Source organism: Desmodus rotundus, chromosome 5, assembly GCF_022682495.2.
Source record: "Desmodus rotundus isolate HL8 chromosome 5, HLdesRot8A.1, whole genome shotgun sequence".
Taxonomy (NCBI): domain Eukaryota; kingdom Metazoa; phylum Chordata; class Mammalia; order Chiroptera; family Phyllostomidae; genus Desmodus; species Desmodus rotundus.
Genome location: NC_071391.1, coordinates 20,690,980 through 20,711,278, shown reverse-complemented (window position 1 = coordinate 20,711,278; position 20,299 = coordinate 20,690,980). Strand labels below are relative to the sequence as shown.

The 20,299-nt window shown below is 47.6% G+C and overlaps 1 protein-coding gene across 2 annotated transcripts in view; it reads left to right on the top strand.

Annotated features, from left to right (window-relative positions):
* LDLRAD3 (low density lipoprotein receptor class A domain containing 3) overlaps positions 1-20,299 on the top strand; it is a 219,843-nt gene that overhangs the window by 86,150 nt on the left and 113,394 nt on the right. For both annotated transcript variants that reach the window (XM_053924599.1, XM_053924598.2), the window contains exon 3: positions 11,507-11,632. In XM_053924599.1, the coding sequence (XP_053780574.1) occupies positions 11,507-11,632 (126 nt within the window). The remainder of the gene's footprint in view (positions 1-11,506; positions 11,633-20,299) is intronic.

Genomic DNA, 20,299 nt, shown 5'->3' with positions numbered 1-20,299 from the left:
CGTCCCTCCTTGCCCAGCAGGATGGAAAGTGATCTAGAATGGACTCTTCTTCCTCATTCATTTTTGTGTAAACCTGAAAACTCTCTTCGGTTCTCACACCCCTCCCTCCCTCCTCCTTTTTTCTCTTTTTCCCTTTTTCCCCTCATGTCTTAGGAGCTGTCCCTTAGATATCCCCTTTCCTGGAGTTGGCTGATGCCTTAATTGAAGTGCTCCTTTGAAGGTGGAAACTCGTCTGTTTTATCCGCGCCTGTTCCCACATCTGTTCTTGATCCCGGGGACTCTGATCCACCATCAGGAAGTTTTCCCTCCAAGCAGTGAGAAGCCTCTGGAGGCTAAGTTATCTGACCCACATTTATTTATCTTTTAGAGCTTTTTTCCTCTCAAGATTTTTCTGTAGAAGGACCAGTTGAGAAGTCTGGGTTTCCTGCCATTACGTTCTCTGGAATTTTCATTCCAATGTTTGCATGCACACACACACCCCTGCATACACGTGTACGCGTGAGTCATAAATCACCAAAATAGGTAACCTAAAAAAAAACAACCCTTCAGGCCATAAGAAAATTTTCTAATGCTAAGCTCGCTAACTTGTTTTACCTTTTTCCTGTCATTTTTAATAACAAAATTACCTTAAAGCGCACTGACAGGCACTTTGAATTCCCTTATTGTTTAGAGTGCCCTTTTTCCTAAAAGCCCCGAGAATATCACAGACTTGGCTCTCTCTTCAGTTCCCTCGGGGCTTTTGGGGAGTGGGGAGGGTATTTCTTTGACTTACAGAGCCTCATGATATCACTGTCAGCCCATAAACGTTTCTTTCATAAGGAAACAACTCCGACACGTTTCCTTCCTTTATAAAGATGTCTGCTGGCTCCCAGGATGAGTGTTCGAACCCCACCTGCCTCTCCCGCAGCCTCACCGCCTGCCACACACTCTGCCTTCCCTCTGCCCTGACGTTCCCCAGGTCTCCTCACAGCGCCGAGCTTTGTTTTGGTTCGTGCCCTTCGTTTGCCTGGGCGCCCCTCCCTGTCCTTTCTCACCAGCATTCTCCTGCTGATCTTTCGTACCCAGCTGAAATAGCGCTCCTCTGCTGTGCCACCGGAGTCCCCTGGGAAGAGTGAGTCGCACTCTTTTGGGGGGTTTCTTTGCACTCTGGACATCCCCCACAGATCGACTGAGCATCCACTGATGGTCAGAAACCATTTGAAAATAATAGTAATAAATGATAACAGCAATCACAATAGTCTGTACTGTGTACTAATGTATAACACTTACATAATACTATACTTTATGGTGTATAGTCAAATAATAATAGCTAGCATTTAATATATATAACAGTAGCTAATACAGTAGGAATTATCTGTCGTAGCTCTGTGCTCCAAAGAAGACTTACGTAATTATTACAGTGTCTCATTTAATCCCCACAGCAACTCAGCAAGGTAGGTACTGTTAGTGTCGGCCCTTGCGGATGAGGAAAATGAGGGCAGAGAGGTGAAATGACCTAACCGGGAATTGTAGCCAGGAAGTGGGACCAGTACTTGACCCCAGGCAGGCTGACATGTAACCCCGTGTCCTTACCTACTGTAATACAGTGTGGAAAGGCTAATGTTTTGCAGGTTATATTGCACTTGCCACATTTCATTGCAGTAATCTGTTTATTGTCCTTTTTTTCCTTCTTGACCAAGTGTGCCTTAGCTAGGGAGTTCTCGGTAGCAGAAGTCATGTTTGAATGTTTGATTCTCTCTGCAGCCTCCGTGCTTGGTCCTGTGTGTGGCTGAAGCGTCCGAGAGCTAACGCTGACGGAAAAATAACCGAGCGAGTGAGGCCTTGGATAGTCCAAACGCTACATTGGCTCGGCCTCATTTTCCCCAGGACCGTCCACGCGTGTGGAGAGCAGTGTGTGGAACCATGAACCATGTTAGGCAGGGGAGGATGTTGTCGGATCCCTGCTGGACACCAAGCATTAGGCAGTTTTCTCTACGTGCGGAATCTCCTATTTTCCAACCATTGGCGAGGTCTGTGCGTGCTTTTTGCCCCCTTACAGTTGGGGGGCACTGAGGCCGAAGGGGGCTCAGTGACTTGTCTCAGGTCTCAGCTGTTAGGAGGCAGAACTAGGATAGAAACCCAGATACCTTCAAGCCCTAAGCCCTCCTGACGTCTCAGCCCCAGGGCTGTAGGCTTCCTCCTTTAGTTTTCAGAGAGGAAATGTGTAGAAAGAATTTTCTGTCTGAGAATCTTCTGGCAAAGCTGCTTCAACTAGTTATCGTCTTTCTATGTTTATAGTCCGGTTAGCCTGTGGTCTTTTGCTTTCTCCACTCCCCAGGGTGCATCTCTGCAACAGCCGGTGTGGCATTTTAGGAGGAAGTGATGCGCTATGATATTTGAGCAATAAAACTTGAGAGGCCACGCCAGTAGTCACACGGAGCTGAACTGCTGGAACAAGCAAAGGAGTTTTTAGACTAGCCAATAATGAATTTGTAAAGGCTTGAATTCCAGGTGTGGATTTGGCTTGCTGGGCTTTTCGGGAACAAGGTGAAAGACCTGTCCCCCACCCCACCCCCTTAGAGAATCTGGGCATATCGCTTCTTAAAAGTTTTATTTTTATAAGGCCTTTTTTGCTCTTTTGCTCCCATCCATGATGTCAGTTTTGACTTTTCAAAGGAGCCACAGTTTGACTTTTTACAAAATGAACCAGGAGACTGAATATACTAGCAATTTCAGATCCATTACTTTTTGCAAAGTTTTTAGCCACGTGGGTTTAGCCACAAACCCATGTGGGCCATTGCTTAGGGGATTGTGTACATGTTCATTCAAATTATGTGAATTTTCTAATTTGATTTTTTCTACTTTATACTTAGGTATAATACAATTCTCACATCTTTAGTGTGAGCTGAATTGTAGCTACTCATAGCACATATGTACTGAGAAAAATGGTTTTTACTTTTTTAGATAAATAAAACATACCAGGTCCTTTTACTGTTAAGAGAAACAAATTCATAGTGACTCCCTTTCAGTTCTCCTGTGACCACTTGGTTCCTGCCTCCGGCCTTTGCACATGCTGTTCCTTCCTTGGAACAGCCTCCCTTCCACAGTCCCCCCAGCACTAGACTTTCATCTGTGCATAGCTGTCTCCCGGTCTCCTCATGGTGTGCAGGTGAGATGCAGAATTTGTAAATGAATGTTAGTCGAATGACTAGCCAAATCAGTCAGGCCTCAGACCGTCTGAGCCTTACACTGGTTTTCACCTTAGGTGCGCGTGGTGTGTGTGTCTCCGTGGAGCCTGGCTGTCCTCTGAGAATCATTTTCTGACTGCAGCCTCCCCCCCAGTTTGAGATTGGGTGTCCTCTAGCTCCCCCATCAGAGCACTCCCTGCACTGCATGCAGAGGCTCATTGTCTTGTCTGGTTTCTGTTAGGAGTGCGGTTCAGTTGCCATGCAACTGGCTGAGTGCCTGACAGATAGCAGGATGCTCCGGAATATTTTGTTATTGGCCAAGAGGGGCATAAATACAGGGTCTGGCACAAATAACACCCCCTTTTAATTACAAAATCTTATTACAGAATCATAAGCATGTAGTTCTGTAACACAAGAATATCACACTCAAGCATACCGTATTACATTTCAGATGAAATGTTCGATTTAAAGCTATAAATGATTACACCCGTATTATTACCCTACCAACCACGCTCAAGCAGGTGTTACTTCTGTCGGACCCTGTATTTCTTGGTTCCTTTGACCCTGTTTTGTGTCAGGCACAGGTGAAGTGTTAATCCTTAATAAGTGGACAGAGCAGGTACACAGCCCCGTGATTAAACCTTGATGAGTCTAGTCCCCATCTGACACCATAGACACTTACTCCAATATTACTGACTGTGTTCCCCGTATTCTGTAACTACCGGTTTCTACTTCTAAATCCCTTGACCTTTTTCACCCATCCTCCCAGCCCCGCTCCCATCTGACAGACACAAAAATGGTCTATGTATCTATGAGTCCGTTTCTGCTGTGCAAAAACAGAAAAGTGGACAGAACTGATTAAAAGTTTTAAAGTTCTAAGAGGGCCTTTTTGCTAGGGCGGAACTGTTTGAATGTGAGCCTTCGGCTTTTTGTGTAGAGCAGAGCGATTTTGTGTCTCGCTCAGGACCGTGGAAGAGGAGAGAACCTGTTGGAGTGGGAAGGACCGCAGAGGCCTGTGGCTTCCTTGTGGGCGGCGCTCTTCTCAGGGTGACTGCACTGTCTGGGGTGAGTTAGACGCGCCTCCAGAGAGCGATGATCCACGTGTGCCCCGTATTGGCCGTGCAGCCAGAACTCTTGGAGTGGCCGCTGGTGTGTGTCGTGGCAACATCAGGAAAAGGGCTGATGAGGTCGTTTGCTCTCTGGACACGAGACAGGTGTTCACATGTTAGTGTTCATTGCCGTCCTCTGGGTGCTGAGTGAAAATGCAGATTCCCCCGGGGAGGCCCAGGAATTTACATTTTCACAACATCCCTGGAGTTGCTGCTGCAGGAAGATCACCAATCCCTTTCTCCATGAAACACTGCCTTACAGCACAGGATATTCAGGGGAAACATTGGCAGACGGGACAGTCGTTGGCGAGAGAACCTGCCCTTTGTCGGAGCCCTCAGATAGAGGGGAAAGTGCAGCAAAGTCCGCTCAAGGAGCACCTCCTGGAAGGAGGGCCACTGCGTTAGCCTGTGCTTGGCGTAACCCAGGGAGACCGTTCCAGCAGGCCTGACGCCCTGCACCCGGTGCAGATGTAAAAAGATAAAAAGAGGAGTCATGGTTTCCTTGACCGCAGAGGAATGTCCCCTACTCTGCAAAGAATTAAATACACAGATGTTAACCCGAAGGGAGACAGAGATCGATGGAGAATGTTGAGCACAGGCAACAGGGAAGGACCAGCCTAGCGCAACGCGGAGGAGCCGCGCTACGCTCTCAGCCTGTGCACTCCTGGGGAGATCCTCGCCGGCCGGAGGAGCAGCAGCCTCCTCCAACAGTCCCGGGCTGGAGGCTTTCCCGTAGCCGTCCGTGGCCAGAAGACAGTACCAGGTCCTCAGGGAGGAGGCAGTCGGTAATCAGGAGAAGGCCCAAATGTGAAATATGTGTATCCTTTGACCCAGTGGTTATACCTTAAAGAGATATTGTACAAGTGGGAAAGATAATCTACGTGTCTGGATGTGCATTGTTTATTGAAAACACCCCAAAGGTCCACCAGTAATGGGACTTGTGGGCACATAGAGACAGTAAAATTACTCTTAGCCATCAAAAGTGAGGGTGTAGACCTGTAGTTACCAATAGAACACGTCCAGTGTACGATGTTAAATGACAGAAGCAGGGTTCAGAGTAGCATAACATTTCATAGCTGCATTTAGTCAGGCCTACTGTTATATCTGTTTATTAATTCGGTCCGTAGTCACTGAGCAACTCAGGTACCAGGCACTGTTCTGGGTGCGGGAGTAGAGCAATGAGTAAGACAATGAATGGTCCTTGCTCACAGTGAAGGGCTTGGAACCAGCAGCACCCATGTCGCCTAGAAGTGCGTTAGAAATGCAGGATCCCAGGCTCCACTCCAGACTGGCTACGTTTTATCAAGGTCCTGGGTATGCATCTGCACACTGTAGTTTGGGAGACTGTGCTTCAGGAGCACAGTTAACCAAAACCACCGCAGTGGATTTTCCTGGGCAGCAGCCGTTTGGGGTAATTTTTACATTTGCTTCTGTCTGTTTCTCTATCGTTTGAGTTTTTCTCATTGAGCAATGTCTTGAGTTTACAAAGCAAGGAATTATGCACAAGAGCTTAAGGCTCCTGCTTCTGGTTCCTTGGGCTGCCTAGGGAACACGCTGGCAGCGTCCTGGAGCAGGGACTGGAGGTGGCAGCTGTTGCTCACTTGGCCAACCACAAAGGTCGGGGAGAGAGACCCGGAGTACGGGTCTGTGGCTGCAGCTGTTGTCACAGTCTGAGAGATGCTGCGGGTCTGATGAGCTGAGTTCATGGCCACTGTGGCTGAACAGAGCGGCTCTGGTACTGTAGCCTCTGTCCAACTTTTAGCGTGATTACACATGGGGAGAGCCTGGGCAGCAGCTTCCTGAGCGGGTCGGGAGCCGCAGGCACGGTGCCTGGGGAGGAGCGCTTCTGTCTGAGGCCTGGAAGGTTCTGGCCGTACGGAAGAGGGCCTTTGAGTCTCATGGCCACTTTTCTTGGGGCCTCTCCTGAATCTGATCCCCGAGGTGGGCGTTGGCAGGGTGTGGCCCTGCAGCGTCCTGCCTGACGCACAGTGTAGACTCAGGGCACAAGAGCTGGATTCTGGAGCAGCCTGACCCCAAATAGCCAGGTGGCTTTGGGTAAGCCCCCATTGCCTCCTTGGGCCTCAGTTTCCCTCGTCTCTGAAACGTGAGGGTTAGTTTCTGAGTGACCCTGTGTGAAGGACCTGCTGTGCTCCGGACGTCGTGCGTGTGAAGATCGGACCTTGGGAGGGCGTCACAACCTGGCAACACTGGGGTGTCTCCTGGTCCACCCTGCCCCAGTCCTGGCAGACCCCCAAACTGTGGGCCGAGGGCTCTGTGCTTCCTGCGAGGTGGATGCTAAGGCAGCTTTGCGTTTAGGGCAATGGCGAATAGAGGTTATTGCACGTTTGTTTGTTTATGTCCTTGCTTTTATTTAAAATAAAATAAAAAGTCAGCAACTGTGTTAGTCCTTTGTCCATTCCCATCTAGTTAAAAAATTTTTTTTAAACTTTATTTTACTGGTCTGTGAAATCCAGAACTGGAACAACCAGGCTGTTAGGAGGGCAAGGACTCAGATCAGGAAAAAAACCAGCCCCCAGGAGAGCCCTGATTCCTGTCTTGCTGGCGAAAGCTGTCACTTTGGAAAGTCCGAGGAGCAGCCCCTTGCAAAGTGACGGATTTAAACACGCATTCAGTGGAATGGAGTCACCCGTCTGCCTTTGTCAGTGCGAGTTTAGGCACAGAGTCCTTTTTCCGCCTTTTGCCAGGGCTGCTGAGGTTCATGCTGAAATCTCCCTCCATGGAGATGGGGGCCAGACTTTGTCCAGGACCCCCCCTAAGTCTCTCAGCAGGTCACGCAGGCAGGGAGCAGCTGACAGCTGCTGTCAGCGACTGGGCTCTCTCTCTGAGCCTCTGCCAGGCGCTCGGCTGGCCGCCTGTGATCCACCGCGGAGGTCGCCGTAGCCGGCGTCTGGTGGTGCAGATGTAAATCGTAACAGGACAGGCTCCCTCTGACAGAGACAGCGTTTGAGCATCCCCGGCCGGGCAGGAAGTCTGATGACTAATCCCTGAGGAGGGTGCAGGGGCAGGGAAAAGAGCTGTTTAATTGAATGGTAGCTAATTCATTTGTAATTATTCATCTTCTCGCTCTCTTTTCTCTCTCTTTATCTTATAAGGTCTAGTCCTTTGGAGCTGGGATTGCTGGGCCTTAGAAATATGTAAGGAGGCAGCGGAGCAGATGAGTTGAGAGCAAGGTTCGAGCCTCGACCCGGTTTATTAGCACTGTGCAGCTACTTCACTTCTGGGCCTCAGTTTTCTTAACTGTACAGTGGATTTTGTGAGGAGTCCACGAGATGATACTTGTAAAAAACATGGAGCGCAAAGCGTAGCCCATTCCAAGTATTCAGGAAATGCTAACTATTATTACCCAACACCCCCTCTCTCCTTTTATAGGTTCCTTTGTATGTTCAGCAAGTATTGTTTTAGCCGTCCAGTGTAAGCACTGTATAGAGCGGCTCCTTCCGAAGTGGTGAATGATACGATTCAAGGAGTGTCTGTTTATCACCAAGTAGCCCAGCACAAAGCCGGTGACATCTTCACTGTGAAGGGCAAGAAAGAAGAGCAGGGTGGGGGCTAGAGTGATTGTGGATGGGAGGCAGGGTTCCACTGTAGACCATACAGTGGTTAAGAGACTTAAGTAAATGACGGGTGAGACACGCCAACCCCCGGGAGAAAGGCATTCCAGCCAGAGGGAGCGGCTGATTTGAGTGTCCCTCGCTGGATCTGGCCTGTAGCGGTTGTTACCGTGACTTTCTATTTCCCTCATCCCTTCTGTGTTTATTAATTGGAATTCTTCCGTAAGGAAGCACTTCCCTTTCTCCCCCACTTACTTATTTATTCAACAATTTGTCATGCCAATTTGGACTCACAGGCATTTATTGTATTCTCTGGGTTTCAAGTCAATACTATTGTTTATTTTGTTGCTTAAATTCTTCTACCTTTGGTCATTGGGAATTCAGTCCTTCAGGTTGATTCCTGTGCCCTTTGACATGCCTCCATCATATCGTGAACACTTCTCTACTTTCTGGCAACACAGGATACTCCAGGTTTATCTTGTCTTTCCCCCTGGAATCAACCACTTCTTCAGGGAGCCCTGGTTCCCTTTACTGGCTAATGGCATTTAGAAACCAAGACCTGGGTGTGCTCACTGCTGTCGGGGCTCACTGACTGCGCCCGTCTCTCTCAGCAGATGGAGCTGGGAGTTAGATGTGTATGCGCTGCCCCATACACACGCAAAATAACAATCCATCCCCCTCCCTCCCTCCCTGTCTCTGTATGTCTATGTCTCTACCTACCTGTACCTATATCTAATCTATTTATCCAAACCTGAGCCCAGCACAGAGCCTCAGGGTACATTTCAGCCTTCCCGCTGTCCTTATTTGTAGCTTCTCCCTCTGATAGGGAGACACCTTGCTGTTACTAAAGTCATTTCAAAGTTGCTGATCCATCCCCTGTGACAAACAACTACAGCTAGAATACCGTATTTGCATACTGTGGTTTTTTTTCCCTTTAGCCTTATAGAATCCAGTAAAAATAATCATTTCGTAGTTACTTAGGCTAGTTCTTTCCTTCCCCAGCCCCTTCAGTGTGGTGGTGTTATTCATCTGAAACACAGTTGTGTATGTTTGTTGCTATTTATATTACATTTTAAGTCTATAACACACATACACATGGTTGATTTTAATCGTTTGCTTTTGGGATGTGTGAAATATTATCCTGGTTCTAAGAGTCGGAGTTACGCAAATGGACTCAGAGAAACATGCAGCCTTCTCATCCCTGCTGCCTCGTGCCATTCCCACTTCCCCATCATTTCCACCCCTTTCCCACCCACCCTCTGTTGGTAACTGGTGTCTTTAGTTTCTGGTTTATTCTTCCTGAATTTCTTTTGCATAGATAAGGCAATTGATGTATATTTTCTTTTTTACCTTAAAGTATATTTTATTGGCTGTGCTGTTACAGTTGTCCCAATTATTTTCTTACAGCCCCTTCTCTTACTATATAGAGGGTTAAAGTATTCTAGCTACTCTTGCAGTTTGCTTTTCCCCCTTAACAGTTAATCCTGGAGAGCACTTCACATCAGTTCTTAGAGATCGTCCATGATGAGCTCTTCACACTTTGGTGATCAGGAAGAAAATGAACAGCTCAAGGATCAATTTTAGAATTCTCTAAGCCTATTGATGATGGTGATGGTGACGATGATGGTGACAAATAGCAGAAGCGTTGTCATTAATTGAGCATCTACAGCACAGGTGGCAAACACAAGGCCCGCGGGCCGAATCCGGCCCTCCACCTTGTTTCATCTGGCCCGGCACCTTGTTTCTACCCGGCGGCAGCGCCGAGCTCCTTGCCCCTAGTTAGGAGTAGTTGCATTTATACAGTCCTCAAATTATACATCTGGCCCTTTGAAGGCAACCTCGAGGCTAATGTGGCCCCCGGTGAAAATGACTTTGACACCCCTGCTCTGCAGTGTGCTGGCTCTGTGCTAAACATTTGATGTAGATTATCTCACTGAATATTTTCTAGAGCCCTGCGAGGTAGATACTAGCTTCAACTTACTGGTAAGGAAGTGGAGACTCAGTAGTAGTTGAAAACTTGCCCACGGTCATTAAAAAACGGAGCCACAGTCACTCTCCCCCACGTCTGTGCCTTGTGAAGGGCACACCGGCGCCCTCACAGAAGTCCCAGGCTGAGACAAAGCCATTTAGTCTTTTAAAACCAAGGCGTGTCCCAGCCCTTAGGACCCTCTCGATTGTGGATCAGCGGGAACGTGAAGGTAATTCCCTGCCTGTTTGGTCCAAAGAAACGGCTCTTCCTTTTGAGGACGCTGAGTCCTGCTTCTAAGACAGGAGACGAGGGGCACGCTAGGTGGGGTCTGCTACCTGGGTTGCAGTTAATCGCCAACCAGAGCGGCCAGGCCCATTACCGGGAAAGGATGTCCTACCACAGGGCCATTTGTTAGCAGGACACTCAGTCAGGCCTGTGTTACAGCAGTTTCTTTCAAAGCTGTTGTACAGCACAAGTGGAAGAAGAATTTCTTAGAGCAGGAACTGGCTTCTGTTTTGAAAAGTGTCAGCAGCTGGCAGAGAGACAGCACGGTGGGGTTGGTTGAGAGCATGGCTTCTGGGGTCTGAATGCCCGGGGCCTTGAGCCAGCGCCAGGCTTCTAGCTCTGTGCCCTTGGGCAGGTGACTTCACCTCCCAAAGCATATCTGTGGAACGGGGATAAGAACTGTACCCATCTTTGTCCAGGTCTCCAAGACTGTCCCCAGGTTCAGTGATTTGCTAGGAGGATTCATAGAACCCGGCCTGTAGTCAGTCCTACAGCTGTGATTGATGACAGCAAAAGGAGCCAAAGGAACAATACCGAGGGGCCAGGGGAAACCCAATTCAGACTTCAGGAGTCCTCCCTCCCAGCGGTGCCGCACAGGCTGCACTTAAGCCCCCAGCAACAGTTGCAACGACCCATGTGAGATGTTTTCTAGTGGGGACACTCGTCAGAGACTCGGTGCCCGGCGTTTTCCCTGGGAGCAGGTTGGTCACACAGGTGCCCTCTCCCACGCTCTCAGGGAAGAAACAGGTGTTCCGCATAAACTGTGCTGTCTGCATAAAGAGTTTGGGCATGGTGAACCGTTATTATGAAAGGATGGTGCAAACCCTACTGAAATCCAAGGTCCCCGATGCCAGGCAAGCAGGGGCCAGCCTTGCCAGCAAGCTTTTCTAAGGATCATGGTCTCGGGCCTACTGCATTAATTTTTTTCTGCACACCACCCCGTTGGGTGGTTGCTGGGTAGGTTAAAAGAGATGATCGAGTGAAGCGCCAGACATGCCGTCTAGGACAGTGAGCACTCAGTGAATGTCAGCAATTACTTTGACAGTCAGGGAATGAATTTTGAATGGCTCGTTAGCACCTTGAGAGCAGGCTCCATCCATCATCCGTCTACTTACCCATTCATTTCCTTTTAGCACATTTGGACGGAGCCCTGCTGGTGCAGGTGTGGGGATGGTCTCTTCTGGGCTTTCAGAGCAGCGGGATTAGCCATTCCCTTCCTAGAGGATGGTGCCAGTGGGCTTCCAATCTGGGGTGGGTGGTGGTAGTAGGAAATTTCTGCAGACTTCCAGGTAAATGTAAGAGGGCCCATTTGCACAGTCAGAGCTAGTGGGGTGGGTATGCTGTGGGTATCAGGAAACTTAACTTCCTAATGTCCTGCTCTTTATCCTGTTTTTCCTCCCGCAGCCAAGGCCAAATCGAAATGCGGCCCAACGTTCTTCCCCTGTGCCAGCGGCATCCACTGCATCATCGGCCGCTTCCGGTGTAACGGGTTTGAAGACTGTCCCGACGGCAGTGACGAAGAGAACTGCAGTAAGTGCTGGGAGCTTGCGTGCTGTGGTCCCCGTTCATTGCAGCTGCCTACCTGCCCTGTGCTGGCCACTGGCACCTTCGGGCTTCTCCCACCCACAGGCTCAGGCATTTCCTGCTATGACCCTGATTCTATTCTTTACCACTTCTGTCTTGTGTGAGTAACCAGCTACCCTTTATCGGGACTCTCCTAAGTGCACCGGGCCTCGGGCGTACCTTGTTTTCAGTTCCAACAGCAGCTGAGCAAATGCAGGTGTGTGGGTCCTGTTAACAGGTAAGGAATCTGGGGTGTGGAGAGACAGGTGAACTCATCCACTGTCACACAGCGCACAAGCAGCAGAGCCAGTTCTCTCCTCTTTTTTATAAAAAGATATTACAGGTTAATTCTATATATATACTGTGAGAATATAGTTTGAAAGAACACATTCAAACAGGGTAGAAAGCTAAAGTGTTTGATTTGTGACCACCCCGATTCCTTTTACCTGCTGCATAATATTCCGTGGTGTCAACACAGACACACACCCGCCACGGGTTCTCCCCCTCCACCTCGCCTCTTAGCAGCCTTAGTGTTGAGCGCCACTCCTTGGCCTGGATACATGCAGCCCCTTCCTTGCCGGCATCTCTTTGTCCAGGATCACTTCACACACAGCAGCTTCAGTGACCTTCGGGCGTCTCTTCCCCGCTTCTCACACTATCCCCTCTCTCCCAGCAGGTCGCTTTGTTCCTGCTACTGGTCACTCTGGTCCCTGCTCACTGTTTCTTCTTTGGTCTCCCCTTAAATGTCTAGACTACAGGGGCCTTTGCAACTGTAGTCAGCTCTGGGCCAATTTGTTTTCTGTGTCTACATATTTTTATAACATTTTCTTTTCTGATCGTTAATGTAACTTGCAAAATATGGAAAAGTATAAAGAGGGAGACACAGCTGCCCAGATGAAACACTGTTAATATTTGGACTGTTTTGTGCCAGTCTTTTCTCTCTCTGCCCCCCTTTCTCGGTCTCTCTTTTTTTTTCTCTAATGTGCCTAATTGAGTTGTCCTCTTTCCTGTGACCATTCTGTCATGTTATCAGTCTTTTTCAAAACATAAGTTTTGGTGACCTCAGTGATTGTCTTGATAAATTGATTTTCTCTTATCCTGTCGGTTCTATTTTAAGTCCCTGAAGAGGAAGGTGACTGTCCCCTGTGTTATTTATGTCCTTCCAGGGTGCAGTCATTGCTGTACCCTCCCAGCAGGGACGCCGGGAGTTCATAACTCTCCCACGTGCCTTCTCCTGTTGCCTTATTTCATCTCTGGGTCTCAGGTGGCAGAAATACAGCACAGCCACTAGGCTGTCGAACGGTTAGTACAGCGGCTGAACCCACCTTCCCGGGGAGGCTGCGTATCGCTGATCGGGTCGGGCCTGACTGAGCAAAGTGAGTCTGGAGCTGGAGAGTCTGACGTCAGTCACCCTGGTGTTTGTCCTAATCGAGCGGGAGATGGGCATGCTGCGTGATCTTGCACAGGCCTTTCCTAGTCTCTAAAAGCAGCGCTGAGAGCCTGCTTCCTGGGGTTGTCGTGAGACTTAGATAATATCTGAGAAGTGCGTCATGTAGAGGCTGGCACGGAGTGACTGGTTATAAAGGTGTGTAGTGACTTAAAACAAAACCGTGAGTGATCAAGGGGAAACCATAGTTACCAGGGTTTCGGCTTTGGCTTAGGATGTCCAAGAACATTCTTTCTTTTTACACTGAAAAAATTTTTGTATTTGGAATTAGCCAGCTGGACTCAGTTTAGATGATCCCAATTTTGTTGGCAGCATCCAAAGCGCCCTGGGAAGCCTGATCAGCATGTTGACCTTGACCCATTAAGGTCGTAGAGCTTTTCCATAGCCTGTGTGATCTGGTGCTTGTCGGCCTTGACATCCACAGTGAACACAGGTGTGTTGTTGCCCTCTATCTTCTTCACGGCTGACCCAGTAGTCAGGGGAACTCGATGGCATAGTGGTCAACCTTGTTTCTCCTGGGGGTGCTCCTCCAATGACATTTGGGCTGCCTCTGGAGCCCCAGTATCTTGGGCCATTGGAAAGTGGGCGATGTACAGATCTTGAGGGTTTTCTGTGGCTGTGGACACCTTTCAGCACTGCTTTCTTTGCCTTCAAAGTCTTTGTTTTGGCTTTGGCTCTGGGAGGGGCAGGGGCTTCCTTCTTTAATTTTGGCTCCATCTTCATGAAAAGGACATGCTTCGTTTATATTTCATTTAGTGTCTGTTAGCTTGATCTCTACTTCCTATGGTCCGTGGGAATCTTATAATCTGAGGGGGAATTATACTTACATATGTATATGTATATCACACACATATTCATACATATATACTAGAGAGTAATGCAATGGCAATAAAAGCAAGTGGGACACAATATACTATGCACATTCTGAACAGCGGCGGCATCCTACGTACTCCCTGCCTTAGTTAAAGACCATGTCTGACTTAAATGTTTGCATATTGGTCCCTACTCGTCTAAGTGAGTAAATTATATCCATTCCATATTAAGTCACCGTTTTCCTTTGGCTTATCTACTATTTAAAAACAGTGGTTCTAATTCACTATTTTGAAAACTGGTAAATAAAAGGAAAGAATCAAGCATTTACCCTCCCTTTCCCCTATGAATTGTACTTCTGAGTAATTACATACCTGACTTAGGAAAGTTCCTTTCTTATTGAAGAATACCAGCTATAATGGGAGAATGAGAGAATGAGGGTATCTCTGTTTTGTAAACTCTAATAAAGAAACGGATCATCAATGGCTGCTGAAACCATTAGATGAAAAGTTGATGGGGGGCTTTATAATGGACGGATCAGGCCAGAAGCTCCTGGAACCAGCAGCCGGTCTTCTCACAGAGAGTTTGAGTCAGGATTGTACCGCTTAAGGTGGAGTGTAGAAACCCTATCGCTCTGAGATCACCCTGAGTTTAGTTGTTTTAGTACATCTACATGCATTAAAAACTCCAAAAGGCAGAGCTTTAATTTTTGCTTTAAATTTTCAAATATGTTTTAAAGATGTCCAGAGGAGAAAACTAGGAGAAGAATATGTACCCAGGTAGTTACTGTTTTGGCTGCTCGCCCTTCATTCCGGAGGTTCCAAGTCCCCTTCTGGTGCCATTTCCCTTCTGTCTGGGGGACTTCCTTCAGCAATTCTTCTAAAGCAGGTCTGAAGTGCTTGGCGCCTGCCCTCTTCTGCGGATGTCTGTATTTCACCGTCATTCCGCCGGGATGTTTTCACTGTGTATTGAACTCCGGATGGACAGTCCATTTCTTTTAGCACTTTCAAAATGTGGTGCCACCTCCCCGGCGTCTGTGGTTTCCGATGAGAGACTTGCGCTCATTCAGTTTGTTTCTCCATAGAGAACACGTCATTTTTCTCCGACCAGTTGGAAGATTTTTTTCTCTCGTTTTTAGCAGTTAGATTATTGTGTGCCTGGGCATGGGGATTTCTTTGAGTTCATCCTGCTTAAGGTTCCGTTTGCGTCTGTAGGTTTTTGTCTTTTGCCATGCTATTATTTCTTCAAATATTTTTTTAAGAACTGCACTCTCTTTCCTTTTCTCATGGGATTCTGGTAACAACTTTAGATCTTCTGTTAGCATCCCGCAGGTCCCTCAGGCTTTGCTCATTTATTAACCAGTCTTTTTTATCTTTTTATTGTTTAGACTAGGTAACTTCTATCTTGTCAGTTTTACCTTTTTCTTAGTCAACTGTCAAGCCCACATACTGTGGTTCTTTATTAATTTGGTTACTGTATTTTGTTCTAAAATTCCTTTTGGTTCTTCTTTGTATCTGCTTTTTGCCGAGACCTTCTACTTTCCATTTGTTCCGAGCATGTTTGTGATTGCTCGTTAGAGTATTTGTATGATAGTTGCTTTGAAGTCTCATCACATAACTTCAACATGTCTCATTTTGGCATTGATACTTGTTAATTATCTTTTGCCATGAGAATTGAGATTTTCCAGATGGCAAGGAATGTTGGATAATATTCTTGATATTTTGAGTATTATGTGTGACATTCTGGGTTTTATTTAAATCCTACAGAGAGTGCTTAAATATTTTTTTCAGGAGGCACATGACCCTGTTAGATCAGAACACAAGTTCCTGACAGCCCTGCAGGGGCTGTGCTCGCAGCGGTTTTCCCGTGATTTTTGCAGTGCTGTTGGATGTGTCCCGCGTGCGCGCCTCCCAGCGGTCCGACTGGGACTGGGTGGTGGTACTCGCGTTTGGTTCTCATCTGTGGTGGGCTCGTTAGGACCGGCGCTGTGCTCGTGCAGCTTGGAGGCCAGCCTAGGAGTTCAGCAATAACTTCAGGGGGCTGCTTTCCCTAGTGCTTCCTTCTCCGCGATCTCTCTGACACATCCCAGGTTCCTGGGAACCTGAGAGGGAAAAGAAACTACCTGTTCTGTGATTGTTCAGAATTTGATCTTCTTCCCCAATTGGCCTGCTCCAGTTTTTCTTTTCAGAATCTGAAAATAGCAGCTACACGTGCTACATGTTTTCTGTCCAGGGTTGGTTGGTTTTTTGTTTTTGGTTTTCTTCTGCATTCAGTGGGAGAACCAGGGGGGTGTTGACTGCATCTGACCTGGAATTGAAACCTCCTCCAGGTCAGTTTTAGCATCAAAAGAAAGACAATCAGATGTCATCTGCCTTCTCATGTGACCCAACAGGAACACACATCACCGCCACGATGTCCTTCTACCCAGAACATCCAGCCTGAATCTGATTGAGCCTCTAAATCTTAGTCAGTGTGGGCTGTTATAACAACACCATTGACTGGGTTGCTTAAACAGCAGAAACTTATTTGTCACAGTTCTAGAAGTCCAAGGTCCAGGGTACCAGCACGGTCAGGTTCTTGGTGTGGGCCCTCTTCTAGTTTGTGCCCTCACATGGCCCTCCCTGCTGTGTGCATATACAGAGAAACCCCTCGGCTCCCCCCATCTTATAGGGCGCTCATCCCATCATGAGGGCACCGTCCTCATGACCTCATCTAACCCTGATCACCTCCTGAGGGCCCCCCTCCTGATACCATGCTGTTAGTGATTAGGGTTTTGGGAGAGAGAACATGCAGTCCATGGCATTAACCATGAGTGTACAGAAAGTTCAGGGCCAAAGGAACATGTTAGTGACCTGCCAGATCCAGAATGAGGGAAATTCTTCAGAACCCAGTGTCATCCGTTAATAAATTCTGAGGAAAAATATAGGGGAACAGGGAACCTATGAATTGCAGGAAAGGGAGAGAGGCGAGGACGTCAGTTTCAGACATGCACAGTTTGGGTGGGGGGTGTTCACGGGGCATCAGGAGAGATGTTTATTGCTAGAGGAGAGGTTTGGATAAGAGGCAGACTTGGGTGTTGAACAGGAGGTCACCATGCCCAGAAAGCTTTTCTGGGGACGAAGACACAGTCCTGCCACCAGCATTGAGCCAAGTCTGGAGGGGATTGAAAAATGCAAATCCTCTGAGTTTTAGAGGCTGGGAAGAGGCAAGCGGGTGGGTGTACATGGGACGCTCTGTCTCGGTAGCCAGAGCAGACTCTGAAAGGAGGGCAGGAACTTGCAGCTGGCCGCAGACAGGCTCCCGAGTGCGTGTCTGTGGAGATCGGGGATTCGAGCATTTTCCAGGCCACAAAGGAAGCAGTGCTTGTTAATGGGATGGATTATTTGCAGAGAGGCTTGGGGCCCAGCGCCCTGCATCCCGGAGCAGAGGAAGTCTTGGGCAGCTCCGTTTCTCCCAGTCGCGTGGTTTCCAGGGAAGCAGAGCTGGGAAGACAAGAGCCCCATGACCCCGGGATGCTGGTCGAGGAAGTGAGCAGTAAGCACTGTGGGATGGGGAGCAGAAGGGAAACGTGAGGGCTGGTGACAGGGACCTTGTCTTTGGTGTATTTTGTCAAGAACCCCTTCAGGTGGAATAGGGGCCAACCTTACAGACTTCAAATGGATTGAAGGCAACATTTCTTAGGTCCTGCTGGAGACACATTGCTTCACTTCCTGCCTTGACGCCGGTCAGTTGCTTTGGGGCGATCGCAGTGGGCCCTTGGTCCTTCCCTTCAGATGTGGTTGAAGTAAATGCCGCCAGTTTCATTAACCACCGAGCTTGCTCTTAACTCGGTCCTCCCTCCCTCCCTCTGGCAGCGGGAGGCAAGTTCTCTTTGCTGAGTGTGTGGCCTGGGGACCGAATCCTCGGATCCCCATGTTTGTTGTGGTAATAACTGAGGAGCTTTTCAGTCCGAAATTGAGTTTTTGGAGTTAACTCTGCAGACAGTTTTCTTCATCCCTATTGAAATAACTGCTATAAGACACACTGTTTGCCTCCCTAGCTGAGTAAAATAATCCATTTCTCAGTGACTGGTAAACTTGAACAAGGACAAAGAAAACACAGATTTTGAACATAGACGTTACAGAGACATACACCCTAGAGGTCAGTGCGCTTCCTGGCTAGTTTATGAGCAGTCTGTTGAGCAGTTACTATTTCAGGGTCCTGGGTGAGGGAAGCTCCATGGGACCACAGGAGCCCCTAACCTTGACCCTTGCCCGCCCAGAGCCTGCTGCCCCACATACACTGGCCCCGAAATTTGGCCAAGTCTGGGAAATAGCTGCAGAGGTCCTGGAAGAAATGCAGTGAGGCTTGAGCTGTCTGGCGACTTTGGGGAGCTCTGCCACTCTGGTTAGGTGAGCCTGCCTAGTAACTGAGCTTTCTTGCCTTTGAGGACCATCGTTGACAGGGACTGTCTGAGATGGGTTGCGTCTTGGCATAAGCAGTGTTTGATTGGAGACAGCAGTGGGCCATTCTTAGGATCATTAATTTTCAGACTGGGCTATAATACAGGGTTGCCTTTGGCTCCTTTTAGGACTTTCCGGTCTCTTTTGAAACTATCTTAGGCTGCTCGGCTGTGGCATTTTTAAGGTTGCTTTTTATAGCTTTTCTTGTTTCCTCCCATAGTCGTCAGCTTTCATTACTTGCCGGCAGTTTGTCTGCAGGGTGGCGGGCCAGCCCCTGGCCCGTCTGACTTGCTGTGTCCCTGGGAACCGAACACCAGCCTCGCTGGAATTTGCATAACCAGAGAATCAGTGGGCCCTGAAGGAGGGCCGGCTTGAGGGCCCTTCCCTGAGGAGCTCCTGGCACCCAAAGGGCATGAACACTCCAGTGTGTGTTGGTGGTTCCACGGCCTTTTTTCCAGCTGGCTGCTGGGTAGGGGGAGGGTTCCTCCTGCATCCTCAGCCTGTGTCTCTGTCTGGCATTGCTGGGGTCGGGGGAGGGGGGGTGGTGCAGCATTTTATGAGGAGCCATTGACAAGGAGGAATCCCAGGTGTGGTGGTTTACAAGCATATACCTGTGTCTTCTCAGCAGCTGGATGACTGAATGTGAAAGGTACCAAAAACAGGTGTTTGTGCACCAGAGAAAATTTTGTGGGGAAAAAAGTAAAGAAAAAAGTGAGTGGACACTGAAACTTGTCTGCCAGACAGGACTCCTAAAAATTCGTAGTGAAGTCTTTCAAACATATTGGAAAAGAAAAGTAAAATTAACTAGACTTCTGTGTTCCCAATACCCTGTTTTAAAAATTATACTACATATAGTTGTTATTATTATTTTTAATCCTCACTTAAGGATATTTCCATTGATTTTAGAGAGAGAGAAAGAGAGAAACATCAATGTGAGAGAGAAATATCAATTGGTTGCCTCCCATATGCACCCAATCAGGGATTGAACCCACAACCTAGGTGTGTGCCGTGACCAGGAATTGAACCTGCAACTTTTGGTGTATAGGATACTCCAACCAACTGAGCCACCTGGCCAGGGCCCTACAGTTATTATATTATCATAACTAAACTATAGCAAATCATACCATATGGTATATTTGAAAGTCGCTCAGGGTGTAGATCTTAAAAATTCTCATGACAAAAAAATTTTGTAACAGTTACAAAAAATATAATTATGTGTGGTGATGGACATTAATTAGACTTATTGAGGTGATCTTTTTGCAGTATATGCAAATATCATGTACACCTGAAACTAATGTTATTTGTCAATTATATCTTAATTAAAAAATTAAAAACATTACAATTTTGCTTTTTTGCTTCAGAATTTAAAATAATAAGATGCTAGCAAATATCATTAGAAGTCTGCAGTATTTCCCTCTAGGATCCTGTCCGTCCTTCTCTCCAGAGACATCCACTCTTCTGAACTTAGCCGTGTTTCTTCCAATGCGAGTTTTTATTCTTTCAGTATCTATTTTCCTATCCATCAGTAACGGGTAGCATTCTTTTGCACGGGTAACTTCCTACAGGTGGCACAACACCGTGATAGTCTTCCATAACTTAACTTCTCTCCCTCACTATTGTGTTTGCAGAATTTATTCACCTTGTCTCAGATTCATTCATTTTTCACTGCTGTGGAGCAGGGGTTGGCACACAGTGGCCTGTGGACCAAATTTAACCTACTGCCTGTTTCTGTAAATGAATTTTCATGGGAACCCTACCATGTCCTAATTTTCTATAGCTGCTTTGCACTACAATGGAAATTGAGCAGTTAAGAACAAGACAAAGACCAAATGGTTAGCAAAGCCTAAAATATTTACTGTCTGGCCTTTTACAGAAAAAGTTACCCAAGCCCTGCCTTAGAATTCTGATGTCACAGTGCTTCAGTAAATGGTGCAG